Here is a 16,471-nt window from a genome sequence, read left to right on the forward strand (position 1 = left end):
TCACTACTAAAACTATTAAATTACTTTTTAATTTAACAAATACCTAACTTTATAAACTACTTAGTATATAAGATAAGACAACGTGCTATATTAAGTCTTTACTACATATCTATAAGAGCTAGTTTAGTGTCTATATTAAATATCTAGGTTTACAAAGATTATAGCTCTAGACTCAATAGTAGTGAAATATTTCTTATATCTTTTTAGAAGATTTATTCCAAATTGTATCTCTAAATATCTTCTATATAGCAGATTAACTAAGGGTCAATAACTCACAAGAAATTAAAGGGCTTATGCTAAATCAGTCACAGCTTTAGCTGAGGTTTCAACGCGCTGATAGCTGAGCTGAAAACCAAAACTATCCCAAGCGACGAAAACTCACTTTGTACTAAGGCCTTAGCTTCTAACCAAACCGATCAGTGAGGCTGACACCTGAGCGGATGCGCATTAAACAGAGGGACTCAGGTCCAGTATGTTGTTAGGGTTTGCCAATCCACTAGTCCACCAATCCGAAGCAATACTTCCAGATGTCGTAAGCGATGGACCTGCTGTTGAATCCAGATTCTTCCGACGACGGATCCCCAACCTTGTTTCAAGATCGCGAGCAGTAGTATCCTCCAGATGTCTGCTGAGCTCCCAAAGCAACGTTTTATTGCGTTTACGCACATCAGATATGAAGCATGGAGCAGGCATCCACGATGGATACAGCTTTTGGTGACTTGCTGAGGCGCTCATTTGTAGCGGATGGCGGGACATAAATCGATGACACAAGAAACAAGTCTTCTTACTCGTTCCCATGAAAGCAAGTCGTGGCGTTAGCTCAGGATGGTGGTCATAAAAACTGAGTATCTGCATTTCTGCATGAACTGTTAATGTCAAACGGCAAGCCTGACGGAACCGTAGCTCAGGGTCCCCTGTGAGCCAGATTTGGCCTAATTGGGACATGAGCTTATCATGGTCTACATTGGTGAGCTTCTGAATGACTGTCTTCAATGCTGCCAAATCGTTCCCCAGGGTGAATCGTTCTTGATCTGGGGCATCAATCACTTCGATGTGAATTGACGTAAAAAGGAACGGCTGCTTGATCGCTAATTTGATCATCGCTTTTGCTGCTGCAAAATATCGACCAAGCTTGTATATCTGAAAGACCCAGTCTGGTAATTCTTCTTCACCTTGGCAAAATAATGCCTCAAGATGCTCAGAGTAGACCCATTTCGCCCGTGATGCCCACTTGATGTGAGGAACCAACACAGTAGATTCAGCGTTGGGTTCAAGAGACATCAGAACCGGAAGACGTTCCATCCATGTCGCGAAGCCGGCTTTTTCGGGGTCGTCGGAGAGGACAGCATCTTTTCGCAGGGTGTCGACCACTCCCTTAGTGCACCGTTGAGTTTTTGGATCACGGAGTCTTTGCAAGATACTTTCAATTCTCAAACGTGCAAGATCAACAATCTTGAGTAGGAGCTGATATTCTTTTTCCTGAGTCGGCAGTTCTGTGCCATTGCTTGTCAACTGAATGTAGATGTTTTTGAGGGCGAGCTTCGTTCCATACCTGTTGAAGAAGCAGCAGCAAGGTCATCCAATACATCATTTAGACGTTGAAGTAGTTGTTGAGGCACACCAAGGTTGCGAGCAAGTCGCAAGACAGTTCCTGTAGGATGCCCTTGTTCCATACACACAGCTGAAGCTGTCTCGCCGCTTTTAGCAGAAGTTGAGCTGATTAGAGCAAATGAGTCCAGGAATTTCTTCTGAAGACTTTCTATCTTTCGCGCATTTTCATGGGGGTGCATATCGAGGCTATGTACTGTCGGTTCACCTCGGACCGGATCAATTAGAGACAGCAGGGTTGCTACTTTCACAAAGCGCTTATGGGTCTCGCCGGTTATGGCACCGTTTTGTGACGTTATATTCATATCAATAGACTGTAAATCTTGGTCTTTTAAAGCGATAAGCTTGCAAATGGGTACCCCGAGCCCCTCCATACGCTAGGTACAATAATCATGTTGGAGGCCGAGAACAATTATGGGGCATTACTGAGAGAGACTGGAAGCCACTGATGTCATCATAGATGCGGCAGGGGTCTACGTGCCCGGCCTCCAGCATGTACCTTTGTATTGTTAGGACTTCTGTTGATAAGGTTCCCTGCTCACATCAGCATCTATCCTGATGGCCGTTCTTCAACGTTAACTGTTGCAAATGAAAGGCTTTTGATTATCGCTGCATTGAGAGCAGATACTTTTGGTCCGTGGAGACTTTCCATTTCCAAGTCAAGACTTGCGAAAGATATGTCTTTCCATGCTAACCATCCATTTCGCCATGGTGCCCAAAATCCACCCTTGAGCGGAGATAATGCACCAGCACAGGATCAAGGGCAATACAAAGAACCATAGTGTCTAGACTCTGTGGCGCATCATGCAAACGCTCTACCCGACTACGCAAATGCAACCTCTGATCAGGACTACGGCGCGATTGATCCAAGTCTGTTGATGCAGGCCACGACGCCAGAGCATCTGCTGTTTCAGCTGCTTGCACCATCCCATGACGCATGAGCAATTGGTGATTTGCAATCGAACAAACAGCGACCCACAGTCGCTGCTGAAGATGCGATGCAAACGGTGTTTGAACCTGCTGGCGATGCAACAGTCTCGCAATCCACTATTTCCGCAGACCAGTCTGGGCCGGCGAGTCCCCCTTCAATCGACACAAATGATTTCTCCAACAAGTCAACAGACCTGGAAGAAAGAAAACCGCGCCTCGCTTGTAATTGGAAAGGTTGCAAACATAAAGCTGCCAACAAAGAAGAACACGAGTACGTGGCCATTCTTGACCATCATCTTGAATGGGGTTCTTTCTTGGTATTATTGGATGTATGCTGATCAATATTATTCTTTGTTTTCAGCCGGCATATGGCACAACACAGGACATGCCCCAAGAGTGACTGTTCTTGGGGAGACGCTAGTGAAGAAAAGCAGATCAAGCGCCATGTGTGGAGCAACCATAGGTCGTGGGCTAAGCAAACCAATTACCCTCCTATAGGTGGACCATGCCTTGAATGCAACAAGGTATACACAAGACAGGATAATTTGAAACGTCATATGGACGAGTGTCACCAAGGTCAAAAAAGAAAGAAGAGGGAAGTAGATAAAGTCTCGGCTTAAATTAGTTTTGTGTCTCTTGTAGTTGATTCTTGGACGGACTTATCATCGACAGGCAATTCGTTCAACAGAAGATGAGGTGAATGTTCAGAGTTTCATACCATCATCTAAATGAGCCTGGCTTGAAGAAATGAAAAGAAATTTAGCTTGAAGAATGACTAGTATCCCAGATTAAATTCAGTTTTCTTACTCTGCCTTACCTCAGTCCTTCTTTGCCTGTCCCTTTTCCCTTTTAAGTGTCTAGGCTGTGTGTTACATAACGGCTTCCTAAAACCTTTGGGCTGAGGCAAGGGACTGTAGTCAGATACAGTAGTTTGCTGAAGAGAGCCATAGGAAGTCTTACGATCTGGTGGCCGCACAGTTATCGCTGTTAGTCGTGGCTAGGCATACTGCCTGTGGCCATATAAAAAATTCCATGTACGGATTGAATTCTAAGACGGGGCTAGTTGAAGATATTCATAAGGAAGTTGTGGGTGTGTATAACAAGGAAAGATGATGGCTTGCGCAAGCTTTGTTCAATATGGATATAATCGATAACGTTAGTAAAGAAGCCCAGAAATATAGATAGCTGATAATAGCTGATAAAGGCATTTCGAACAATATTTCATTACTGACATACCATAGGGGAATTATCAAAGGTGCATGATCTTGACTCCGAATTAGCTGTAATAACTTTAAGCGCGTAGACGGGTTTATGCGTCTTTACCTTATATCTTTTACCACTTCTATCATGCCTCTCCATGCAATGAAAGGCTGTATATGCCTTTGTAAAATCAGACAAATTAGGTTTTGGCCCTGGCCGGTCTGGTCGGGACTCAAGTCTCTTATTAAATCTGATTTAACAATTCGCGATGCATTTACTTCATTATCAAAACCCGCAAGGTTCACGAAGACAAGGAAGACTGCCTATCGGATTTGATGCAGGAAGTAACACGACCGAAATCAGCCCTGAGTTCGCCCAGACTGTACTCAATGGCACGCTAATGCTTCACTTTGTCCAGAGAGAAAACGAAACTCAGACATATAAAACTAGACTGGTTCTGGCATCAAGTCTCTATCTTCCAACTAGTGCCAGTGACAAAGTAAAACGGCCGCAACTACCCTAGCCTAAAGTTAATTGGTATTTTTGAGTGTGTTGGCTTGATATATCTCGTTGAGATATCATAAGCTTTAACTATCAATCAACTACCCTAGCCTCAAACGCACAGTCATCTGAAATGCGCAATCTGAACCTTGGAAGCCGTCAATTCTCTTTTTCCTTGGTTAAACGCTGGGCAGGGTACGGTAGTATGACATGCGGGATTAATTAAGGGAATTGCAAGGGTCGTTATCAAGTTCGTTGGGGTCCGTGCCAGAGTCCAATTTCACCCGCTGCAGACGCAACAGTTCTTCCGCCGAGGTGAACAAGGCAGACTTGGACACATGCTAGTCCGGGCACAGGGGGCTAATGGTGGGTAACTGATCATATAATTCACCATATAGCTGATGATAAGGCCATTGTGTACGCAGCTTGAGATAAGGGTAGTCATATTATGAGTCGTCAAAATACAGTTTTGGTTACGCCGTTGCCTTGAACATAGTTGAGAATGGAATGGGCTGTATATTTTTAACCTCCATGGATAATAAATCAGTCCCTGCTACCAGAACCACTGCAGTCGTGCTTGAGCCATATTGCTTAACCCCATAAAGGTCATCAAAACCGTCTCGATCGAACGCCAAATAAGGCGGGGAAATCAGACAAGTAGGACTCAGAGAAGTAACCAGTTTGATTAATAGGATATGCCACTTCGCACCTGTCAATTATAACAGGACAGAGCGTCGAGAGTCCAGATAAGCAGCTAGTCTATACTGTTCTACACCTCTTCGCCTAATTCTTTGCGTTTGGAGCGGCCCGCTCCAAGAAAAGTAATTTATTGACGAATCGATAGTTTTCGGATTGCAAGTTCGTGGGGACCGATTGTAATCAGGCATGGTCAGGAATCAGTGATGTAAACAGACTGTCTGGGTCGTAGAAGCAGGAGTAGCGTGCCCGCATTTGCTCTTTGGAATTTGGAATACTATGTGATGTAAAGTATTCTCGTTTTATTCAATACGAACATGAAAACAAAAACTTATACTATGTAACTTTTTCCTTTTTAAAAGATACTTTGCTGTTATTATCCTAAAATCTCTATAGCTTCTGCCAAGTCCTGCAGCGCGGTCTGCAAGATTTGACGCCTTCCTTGAGTCGCGCGTGACTCACGCGCGATCAATTGTAGCTTCTCATCACTCAGGTCCAGCACCCACTGTTCACAAAATAGAATCAAGGGACTTGATGGGCCTGAAAGCAAGCAGTGATTAACGGCCTGGTGGTAGATGTTATCGACGAACCGCTTGCGTGCCACTTTATAGTAGGCCCGGAGAATATCGTGTATCTCTTCTGCTGTATGCTGGGTATTGCTATGGCTGTTTACCACTGATGAAAAATCGTCAAGCTTAACAACTTGCTGCCCAGTATTCTGGTCATTCCACGCCTTTTTCTTCAGTGCTTTATTAATGCGATCGTTCCGTGCTTTCTGTAAGTTCTCATTGAAGTAGTGGGAAAGCGTATAGGGCTTTTTGTGTCTCTCGATATGAACCAAGTGAATAGCTCGGTTCATGGCATCCTTATACCTCGCAAGGAGATCACCCATCAAGCCAGATATGAGCCCATCGAGAATACGAGCATCATGACAGACTTTCCCAAGGGCTCCAAGTATGAACTTGTGGACAGACAAAATGATTTTACTCAAGTACTCTGTTGCCATCTGCTGCCAGTAGATAGGCTGTTCTTGGAAGGCACTGGACAGAACTCGTGGCCCAAAGGTACCTAGTTCGACACCTCGAGAACGTCGATGCATTTGAGTGATCCAAGGCATGATTCCTATCGATGGTCGATGTGAAAACCCTTTTCTTATAATGATACCCTCTAGATCGGGATATAAGTCAAGATCACAGCGGGTAGATGACTCCTCATCAGTATCTCCTTCATCCTCATCTTTAGAATCAGAAGGGATTGGTGGAGGACTTTCCAGTGCGGGAGCTTTCTTCCGATTTATCGCTTGAAACATGTAAGTGTGCGCACTAGCTTCGAAGTCGACAGCAAATTCATCCGTTGTGTTGATTACCTCCGTGATGAGACGTAAGTTATCATCCGCGAATGCTTGGTTTGTTGAGTAGTCTACATCCAACGCTGCTCTTACAATGTTCTAAAACTTGCTCGCAACGCTGACTAGAAACTGCTGTTGTTGTCGTCCTGTCTGGCGTGGAGGTCCAAGACTCGCCAGCTCTTCTTGCTTCTCAATGAGCTTGCGACGCGTCTCGGATCGAAGTTTAGGAAATGCCTTGTCAGCGATCTGTCCAAGAAGATCTTGAAGGCAAAATCGAAGAGCCTTAATCCCAGCCTTGTGATCTGGCAGAGAGGTCGAAGGTTCATCTTTGAACATGTCTTCACGGTGCAGCGAGTCGGCACCCCCGTCAGAATCTTCCTCGTCGCCGCCACGGCTCCTAACGACATAGTAACCAAGGGTGAGAGGTCGCCGTTTACCCAGGACCAGGTCGCAGACGACGGCCTGTGCACTTCGTTCTTTGAGAAGATCAGGCTTTGTGAGAATACCCAGTGTACGCTCGCCAAATGGGTCGACCTCTTCGGCGAATGCCAGAATTTCCTAAGTGGCAATATCGACGTTGCATGGGAGAACAGCCAATATTACTGTGCGGCTATCGCGAATGTAGTTCTTGACCATCCTTTCGACTAACTGACGTTATTTATCTGTAGTAACTCCTTGAGCGGTGATACGAAAGATTCCGGGAACGTCGATGGCTATCAGATAATCCTAATCCTCATCTGGTCCACATCTCTCAATTTTCAACACGTCTTCAGTAAACGTCTTGACACCACCTGGGTTTCTGGGCGTTTTGATCTCCATAAGTGTATTCACCTGTTACCTAAGAGTCAGCATCAAATTTCCAAGATAGTTGATGTTATCTGTACCTCATTTAAAATGTCTGGAAACTCAGCGTTGAGCTGTTCAGTCGAGTGCACTTCCTTAGTAAAACTCTCGAGTTTCTCTCTTTGCTGGACTGGAGCAGTTGGTCCTGGAATAATACTGATAGTAATACGAGATACAACATCGCGACGGTGAGTGATCTGAGTTGCATAACGAGTGCGAAGCTCTTGGCCACGCGGAAATGGGATTCCAATTAGATTTTCTAAAAGAGATGACTTCCCAGAGCTTTGGTCCCCGACAGCGACCAATTGGGGTAGGGCAAGGTAAGTAGCAATATTTTTCTCGCGGAGCTGGTCGATCTTACGCAGTCGGTCTGGGCTGGTCAGCCTAGATTGACTCATGGTGATTTTCTTGTAGATGATAACTGCTGAGTGAATGATGGGGTTGTTAAACATAGACTAATATCTCGACAACAAAGATTTTGAGGATAGTCAAAGGCATTTCATTTTGTTGGCCAGTCGCTCTCTTTAATCTGCCCACTGTCTGACTTGGCTCGGCTTATCGCCCCAATCATTTAGAGATCTTTCACGAGAGCACAGAGCGCTTGGTGGGCCTCCAACATACAGCGGCAGTAACGATGATGAATACAATGCCACGGAACCAATAATTGGGAGCAGGACAACGCAAAATTTACTCATCGAGAGAGACCCACCGAAAAGCCAACAGGCTTCAAAAAGAGGCGGCCACTTAAGTGCTATTTCTCAAGGTGAGAGATAGCATTAGTACCAATTGGACTTACCACCATGGGGTAATTGTCACAGTTGTTGGTGATAACATGTCGCAGCTGTATTAGCCCGAGTGGGCTACTTGCCTCCTCTCTTATGCGGGAGGCCTATTATTCTTATTATCTGGTGGCCATTGTTGCCCAACCTCTCCGGACTACGATCTGTTTCCTTCTGTGAGACCTCACAATCTTTCTTCACAGTACCTATATTTTTACAGCGCAAATGAAAGCGACAGCTACGGACCAAGATCCCCTGCTTGACGCCCTGTTTTACCGCCTCCTAGTCCGGCCTGAACTGCCATGGAGTTTCAACGGTCACAATACCGCCCTTGCTTACAACCCCGCGGGAAGGTTACATGATGCCTTATCTATGCTCACGGCATTGGCTCCCCGTCATGGGGCTGTGCTACATCACAATACGCAGTTTGACTTTATTATGGATTACATAGGTATACCTGAGCTTGCTGTCTTTCTATAGATAGCGGCAGCAAACTCATCTGCAAGGACGGCCCATGCTGGAATAATCAAACCTAGGCGCCGCGATAGCCATACGAGCAACCTCATGGTTGAGACCTTGAATCAGCAGAGAGAACTTCGAGCAACGTCGTCATTCGTGGAAGGAAGCTTCGTACTGACCAAGTGAGACTGTCTTACAATAACAGCTTCATTTATCGTTTCAATCTCTTCAGCAATCTTGAGAATGCTCTGCTTCTTTTTGGAGCTTCTCTTTCTAGATGCGAGCTTGCGGTTTTATAATAGTCTCGAATGAAGCAAAGGCCTCGCTAAAGGAAGTGCCAGCAGTGCTGCATATGTTAATGCTCTGTCCTAATTCACCAGCAATCAGCAATCAGCAATCAGCAAAGAGCCTTTGAATGTTCGAATATTCAATATACTGTACTAGAATCGGGTTCAATGCGAGAATATTGGATCTAATTATAAGTTAAGGCCTCGAGATACGCATTTCAAATGGTGTAATTGATTGGCCAGCGTGAACTTTTAACATTTGATACAAAGGAACACAGCAATCATGTTAAACATAGACTTGGTTATACTCTAGTTGCCAACCTTTGTGTTCTCTAACGGGTAATCTCAAAGGACTAGAGCACTCTTGGCGATGATCTCAGGTAGTGACAGGGCAATTTCTATAGACAGCTGGCCATATTGCGGTGATCTTTTGCTTGCCCAGTGAGGCCGTGCATGGAGTGAAGAGAGCCACGAGCTTGCTAATTTGATGACTGAGCGATACAACTGCTGCCTGCTTCAATACTGATTCAGCTTAGCGTCATAATTTGGTCAATCCGTCTGTCCATAGAAAAATGCCCAATCGATCTGGTAGGATCACGAGACTTGACAGAAATTACATATAGTTGCCTTAGTTGCAGTAATAACGTGACTGCTTCAGGAAGTATCTCACTCAGTATAGTTACTACCCCAATTTATAGTTAATAACATTTATGTCCTATATAATATGCTCTAGAGTCAACTTGGCCGTTTGACATCAGCCTCAAAACTCGCTAGATGGATTATAATCTTATTAAAAATGGTCAATTTATTCTTATAAATATTTAACTTGCATTCTCTGTCCTCGACTTAATTAAAGTAGAAAGAAATTCTTCAACCGGTTTATGCCTCTAAGTTTGTTACTATGGGCCCGAGAGCTGATTGATGTCCCTTTGATGCAATAAATTCTACAGACCCTTCTGGACAATTGCACTCTGAAGTGTTTTTCCTGAAGCTGAGATTCAACAAGGCCTACTCAAAGTTAGCCTAACTATAAGCACTGCTAGTGAAGTGAAGTGCTTACATTAGGGTTAAGTTTGAACTTAGCTTTCGCGATATCCTTTAAATCTATCCCCTTCTGATTCTTATCTAAGAGTCCCGGATCCAAAGGCTGCACGTTTATATCAAGTAGATCCCTTGCTGCTTGAATTCCCGAATGGATGGCGCCAGCTATCCAAGTGTGATGGTAGGAGAGGTGTTCACCAGCAAAAAAGATATTCCCTTCGGGTCGGCTGGCTTGAGCAAAGTGTCTTGTAAGCTGACCTGGCCGGAACATAGTGACTCCTGTCGCTGTTTGTTCAGACCATATTGTGTCTGAAGACTCGATTAAAAGCTCATGGACATTAATCTCTGCACCGGTCCGGTCACGTTTGCCTTGAAAAACCTTTGCAATACATTCTAATGCCAGCGCGCGACGCTGTACTGGATCGAGTGGAAACCAGTTAGCTGCGTCTGTCATCCTAGAGCAGTAACTGTTAGTCTCTGTCGTCAGAACATCCTTCGCCTCTGGGATCTCGTCACTAACCAACCGTATACAAGTAAAACCCCTGGTTCATTTTCTCCTATCCCGTGAGATGGGAAAACAAGCCATCTAATAGGCAGGTCAGTGTTGGTTTGCCCTCCTAAGTTGCCTCCACAAGAAACATCTTCCCAGAATCTGGTTTTGAAACGCAAACCCATCTTATACAATGGCTCTAGTTGGAGTGAGCGTATTGCCGTTTCCTTTTCCAGGCTCCATATAGGGCGGTTTGCTATCCTCTGCAAAGCAGCTGGAGGTATAGCAAGGACCAGACGGTCAAACTCTGCATCAATAATGCCATCATGACCTACAGCCTTGATCCGTATGCGTTTGTCGCTGTGTGTGATCACCTGCGTCACCTGGGCCCCGATCGTGATGTTTCGGTACCCAACTAGCCAAGCCATTGCTTCTGGCAGTCGACTCATTCCTTGATTGATTGTCTTCCATTTGCCTGTTTTGAACTCCTGTAATCTCATGTAGATCTCGGGGACACTGAGAGAGAACTCATTAGGTTGAAAGACCGTTGCTTCAACGAAATCAATAACCGATGGAGGCCAGTGTTTGACAGAGATAAGGAAGTGTCGAAAAGTGCAGTGATCATACTCTCTTACAATTCGAGAAAGTGCATGATCAAAACTATCATTCTCGCCGTGCGATAGCCCGCAAAATACTTCATCAAGTAATTCTCCAACATTTTTGGTTTTGTAGCTTTCCGGTACACTTACCCAGCCAGCAGTGAGAGGCGTGAGACTCATTATCTCGGCTTGAACTGTCGAAGAGTTGAAGTACATGCCATTATTCTCATGGCGGTAAACATAATCCATTAAGCGGATTTCCATTCTTGCTGGGACATCCTTGTGACCGTTCAAGTATTCGATCAGCGAGAATACCACTCCATGAGACTCGATGTCAGGGATACGCATAGCACCAGCTTCGTAGTATTGATTCTCGGCTTCCGTGAAGTAGTGAGTGTACACACGGCCACCGATACGATTGGTAGCCTCGAAAATATGGACCGAATGTCCTTCACGTTGTAAGAGAAGCGCGGTATATAATCCAGCGATTCCAGCACCAACGATTCCGACATTATAAGCTAGGAAACAGGATGAGCTAGGAATTTCCTCATTTCAAATCAATGCACTATAGTTGTACCTACATGGCATGCTTGATAGGTGGATATAGATGGGAACGTGAATCAGCGGATAGCATTCGAGGCTTGGATATTCAGTGGGTGACAGCGTATTTTTTCACCGAGTCTGCGAAATATACTTGATGGAGAAGGTGGAAAGTTGGCCTAGCGAGCTACTTATTGAAATACATCATATTGCAAAAGGTACTTCTGCCGAGATGACAGATGGACTTCGAATGGGAATCTATAAAAAAGGTGTGGATGGGCGTCGGTATGAAGCAAGTTTGATAGAGCCCAATCAGTTACCTATCAGTCTTGTCGTTGCGAAAATGACCTATTGCACCTCGCCCCAAAATAAGGCTGCCATGCATCCTCACCAGCGGAGACAGTGTTGTAAAACACTGTAATGCTTGTGGTATTGATCATCTAAGACACGGCTCGGCAAAACACGGCTTGATGCCACGTCATGAGTATGCAGTGACTACTCTTAAACAATCACATGAGAAGCTACAAGCACCAAGATTGTGTGAGTCCCAGGACACTGTATGCCTATCTGCATACGACAACCCCTTCATTAAATAACACGCAGGGTATGTAGCCACATTGTGTCAGTAATGAGTCATGATAGCTCGTATGTCTTAATTCCTCTGCAAGCATGGATGTCATCATTTGCTGGCTGACCCAACCTACCTTTTTGCCGTCCGAACCGGCTTGTACCCTGCGCACCCCCCAAGCCCTGATGTAGAATACCAGTGTGCTTCAGCTCCCCTGGGTAGTCTGAATACCTATTCCCCCACCTCAATCACCCTGCAGCAGACTTAACATTGTACAGTTTCTGATAAAGCACGATCTGATCATACCCCAAGTCGTCCTCACATACAGTAAAAGGCCATACAAAAAGAATTTCCATGGATTCAACAATAGAAAATGCTGAAAAGCAAACTCTTCCACCGACTCTCGATGAGTCAAAAGAGTGTATGCCAAGATCCCAGTCACAAATAGGCAACACCCTGCCTGGTACCCAGCATCATGATACATGCAATTGCAACCGTAACGAAGAGCACGAGCAAAACTCACAACTGAGCACCTTGCAGAGAAATTATTTTGAGGTTGGGTGGGAGAACGGCGACCAGGATCCATTGTGTCCACGCAGCTTTGGCAAGTGGCGGAAGTGGGTTATTGTGTTTGTCATATCTTTTGCTAGTCTCTGCGTGTAAGTACCAAGTTTTTGTATGACGAAGCATTCTCAATTTGAGATAAGAGGAAACTATATGCTAATAGCATGGCACAGGACATCCGCGAGCTCTATTTACCCATCAACATATACCCAAATGGAAGCCGATTTTGGTAACTCACGTATCATTTCAACCTTGGGACTTTCATTATTTGTCTTGGGTATTGCGATCGGCAGTTTGTTTTTTGGTCCCTTTAGTGAGTTTTATGGCCGACGACCCATCTACTTAATTTCCTGGTCGATGTACATCATCTGCATTGTGCCTGAGGCAATAGGAAAGAACGTCATCACTGTACTTGTTGGCCGGTTCCTGAATGGTTGGTCAGGCAGTGCGTTCCTTTCTGTGTTCGGAGGCACGGCCGGAGACATGTTTCGAAAGGATGAACTTCAAGAACCAATGCTTTTCTTCACACTCGTACTCTTTACTGGCTTATGTATTGGACCTTTAATTGGTGGTTTTGTGAATTACGCCGCTGATTGGGTCTGGACGTATTACGTGTTACTGATCTGGGCATCCCTCCTTTTGCTAGCAATCATTCTACTTATCCCGGAAACTTGTCGTACGTTATTTTGCAGCTGAAAACGCCCTAGGGAGACAGTCGACTAATCCAGCGTTGATAGATGCCATCTTAATCAAGCAGAAAGCCAAAAGGCTCCGAAAGGAAACGGGTGACAACCGATGGATTGCCCCAAAGGTTGGCGTTGAAAATTCAATTGTTGGTGTCATCAAGTCCTGTGTTATCCGCCCTTTTGAACTCCTTTTATTTGAACCGATGTGTCTTGTTCTATGTATCTTCTCCTCTATTCTTCTTGGCATGTTCTATCTCTTCTTGGGCTCTTTTCCTCTCATATTCACCAAGGTGTATGGTTTTAGTTCTTGGCAGGTAGGATTGACGTTTTGTGGCATTCTCATCGGCATATATCTTGCTGTTACCGTCGAACCCATTTGGTACCTGTTCCGACACAAATATACCAATCGAAGGGACGAGGACACGGATACTGAAGGCAGTTTGGAACCTGAAGTTTTTCTACCTTTTGCCATATTAGGTTCTCTCCTGGTACCGATGGGCCTTTTCATATTTGCTTGGTCCTGCTATCCTTGGGTGCATTGGATTGTACCTATCACTGGGTCAGCAGTCTTTGGATCCGGGTGAGTTTTTGCATTTCAACCACGCTCAGATAAATATGTTTCTGACTGACCTTGCGACACTAAAAGGGTTCTTCTTGTCTTCACTGGCATTTTTACATACCTAGTAAGTGGTTTATTATACAGGTTCCAGCAGTTCTCGCCAGGCTATTTTCTCTCAAGCATTAAAAGATTCTCAAAGAACTGTCCCCATGGCGATAGTACCGGAAGTAACCAGGGTGCTAATTACACGTCATACACAGGTCCATGCATATCCGCAATACGCTGCCAGCGCCCTCGCTGCTAACTCATTTATGCGTTATATATTTTCCAGTACGTCTTCTTTCAAGTCAGTCGATCTTAGCCCCCCCTCCATTCTGTTGTGTGATGTTTGGCCTCTTCATGGCAAATAAATATCATTTTGCATCTCAAGGACAACACTAGATGGTCCAGATGAATCTTGTTATAGCGAAATGAGTAATCGTCTGCCGGGAGTGTATTGTTGTAATATCCGAATGAATACTGACACTTGAACGTTTAGCTGCATTCCCTCTCTTTGGAAATCAAATGTATGAGAAATTCGGAAACAATTGGGCTTCTTCGCTCTTAGGCTTTCTCACTCTCGCTATGATGCCCTTTCCATATATATTTTTCCGCTATGGGAAGGAAATCAGAGCTAAGAGCCGGTTTGCTGATTCAGGAGATGCTGATTGATGGGACACTAATTTACGGCATGACAGCTTTTATAATCATGGCGCACGCTAGCCTATTACTAGGAAGAAACTGCAGCTACCGACACGTAAGGTGAAATGCAAGAGACAAGTGGGATAAGATCAAACGCGGTTAAGCCAAGTACCTCTAGACTTGAACTTCAAAAATAGATATCTCACTTTTCATTCACTATGTGATAATTCTTCACAACTAAAATTGTAAAGTTATTGCACTCTGTGGGCTGAGGGCTTTCTCAACCTAGAGGCGTTGTGTGGCATGTCTCAACTGCAGCACCAGGAACTGGCTCCGGACCGATCTGAATCGAGCCGTTCCGTCCTGACATAGCTACAGAGATCTCATCGTTGTAGATCAGCCCAATCGCCCTTTTTATTCAGGGCGAAAGATCTGTGCTTTCGGTAGTTCATACCCCTGGTGGCGCGGTGTATGAGATAACTGGCCCTTTATACCTGGTCATCATTACTGGATATTGTCTTCAACATGGCCGTTCGTTAAGCCTAAGGCAAAGCCTGTAGACATCATGTCGCCTTCCCATTCTGTTTCCAGGTCTTCACATAGTAGTTTAATGCCAACATATTTCTCGCTTTAGAATTTGACCTTATTTAACTTGTGATTCATTTACTACATAACCTTGCTGGGCTCGCTGAGCTATCCTTTTACATGTTGAGGAAGAGAAGCTTCGCTGCAGACCCATACAACATCATTAGACATTGGAAACCCATTGAAATGAGTGACAGAGCTTGAGGTGTAGGCGCCCATGTTATTGAAGTAGAGCCAGTCTCCGATTTTGATCGTCGCCTTGAAGCGAGTAGTCTTGACCACACAATCAGCTCCATCACATGTTGCTCCCCAGATCGAATAAAGAACACCATCATTCGACTTCAAAGGGTTGGCGTCTCGTGTACCGTAGAGAATTTTGCCGTTGGATCGGAGAATTCTGGCAATAGGTAGGTCGTGATCGATAAGAACGCCAGAGAAATTACCGTAGGTTCCATCCTGAATATATATCATATGACCATTTTGTTGATAAGTTGCACCATGGGTGATGCGACGAGCAATAACACTGGTGGCAAGTGTAAATGCAGAGGCAACATAGTATCTTCCAGGCTCTGCTATAATTTCGATTCCCCTTGAGGACGGAAAATAAATGTCTAATTCGTGACGAAGGTGCCAAGCCATGTTCTCGAAGCTTTCTTTGCAGAAACCACCTCCAACATCGAGTACGCTCAAGTTGAACCCAAAGGCTGACGCTTGACTAAATACTCGATTTGCATCTCGGACCGCGTTGACAAATGTCGTGGGGTCAGAAGCTCCTGATCCAACGTGGAAGCTCACACCAATGATATTTAGGTCGAGTTCTTGAGCAATAGCCAGAAGTGAGCCGACTGTAGCACTGTCGGCTCCGAACTTCTTACTCAGAGGAGAGTGACTAGTAGAATCATCTGTTGAGATACGAAGCAGGAGGCAGGCAGAAGGAAACACATCCTTGATCTTGTACAACTCATCTGCATTGTCGAATGTCATTCTTTCAACGCCAACCGCTTTCGCATAGTGGATATAAGACAATGCCTTACAAGGGTGAGCGTAAATGATTCGCTCCGGGTCGGCACCTAGCTTAAGGATCTGCTCTATTTCATTTCTCGAGGCACAATCGAATCCCGTCCCGAGATTGTACAAGAGCTCCAGAACTGCTGGATGCGGATTACACTTCACAGCTTCTACAGTCATTATCTTTTGTCTGTAGCTTCATTTCTCAGCCACTTACCATAGAATGGCTTGACGCATGGTAAGAGTTGTTTCCAGATAAGGTGTTGTCTGAAGATTTCCCCAAGATCTGCCACAAAGAATGCATCTTCTTGGTTGTGCGAAACAACTTTTGCATCGAGGCTGTCGACTCGCTCGCGCAAGGCCTGTCGTATGAGATGCTCTGCTGTTGGCATGGTGTACTCGGCCATTCTATCTGTCATAGAAGACTCAATGGATCCAATATGCTGGCCCTGAGGGCCGCCAATCTGAATCGAGGTCATTTTTGGAACTTATTTCCGAA

General features: G+C 44.9%; 5 protein-coding genes across 5 annotated transcripts; all 5 read right to left on the reverse strand.

Moving 5' to 3' along the window:
* Positions 1-447: 447 nt before the first annotated feature.
* Positions 448-1,790, reverse strand: FPRO_15852 (uncharacterized protein; the record flags this gene model as incomplete). Its single annotated transcript, XM_031224766.1, has 2 exons — positions 448-1,493; positions 1,553-1,790. 2 exons carry the CDS (start codon positions 1,788-1,790, stop codon positions 448-450), a joined length of 1,284 nt encoding a protein of 427 aa, XP_031089993.1.
* Positions 1,791-5,311: 3,521 nt separating this feature from the next.
* Positions 5,312-6,052, reverse strand: FPRO_15853 (uncharacterized protein; the record flags this gene model as incomplete). The annotated part of the gene is made up of 1 exon (XM_031224767.1): positions 5,312-6,052. One exon carries the CDS (start codon positions 6,050-6,052, stop codon positions 5,312-5,314), a length of 741 nt encoding a protein of 246 aa, XP_031089994.1.
* A 957-nt stretch (positions 6,053-7,009) lies between these two features.
* FPRO_15854 (uncharacterized protein) lies at positions 7,010-7,524 on the reverse strand (the record flags this gene model as incomplete). Its single annotated transcript, XM_031224768.1, has 2 exons — positions 7,010-7,114; positions 7,168-7,524. 2 exons carry the CDS (start codon positions 7,522-7,524, stop codon positions 7,010-7,012), a joined length of 462 nt encoding a protein of 153 aa, XP_031089995.1.
* A 2,006-nt stretch (positions 7,525-9,530) lies between these two features.
* FPRO_15855 (L-amino-acid oxidase) lies at positions 9,531-11,369 on the reverse strand (the record flags this gene model as incomplete). Its single annotated transcript, XM_031224770.1, has 4 exons — positions 9,531-9,659; positions 9,712-10,147; positions 10,375-11,299; positions 11,363-11,369. 4 exons carry the CDS (start codon positions 11,367-11,369, stop codon positions 9,531-9,533), a joined length of 1,497 nt encoding a protein of 498 aa, XP_031089996.1.
* A 3,703-nt stretch (positions 11,370-15,072) lies between these two features.
* Positions 15,073-16,451, reverse strand: FPRO_15856 (putative ornithine decarboxylase; the record flags this gene model as incomplete). The annotated part of the gene is made up of 2 exons (XM_031224771.1): positions 15,073-16,142; positions 16,190-16,451. 2 exons carry the CDS (start codon positions 16,449-16,451, stop codon positions 15,073-15,075), a joined length of 1,332 nt encoding a protein of 443 aa, XP_031089997.1.
* Between the last annotated feature and the right edge of the window lie 20 nt (positions 16,452-16,471).

Source organism: Fusarium proliferatum (genome assembly GCF_900067095.1).
Source record: "Fusarium proliferatum ET1 genome assembly, contig: FPRO_scaffold017, whole genome shotgun sequence".
NCBI classification, from domain to species: domain Eukaryota; kingdom Fungi; phylum Ascomycota; class Sordariomycetes; order Hypocreales; family Nectriaceae; genus Fusarium; species Fusarium proliferatum.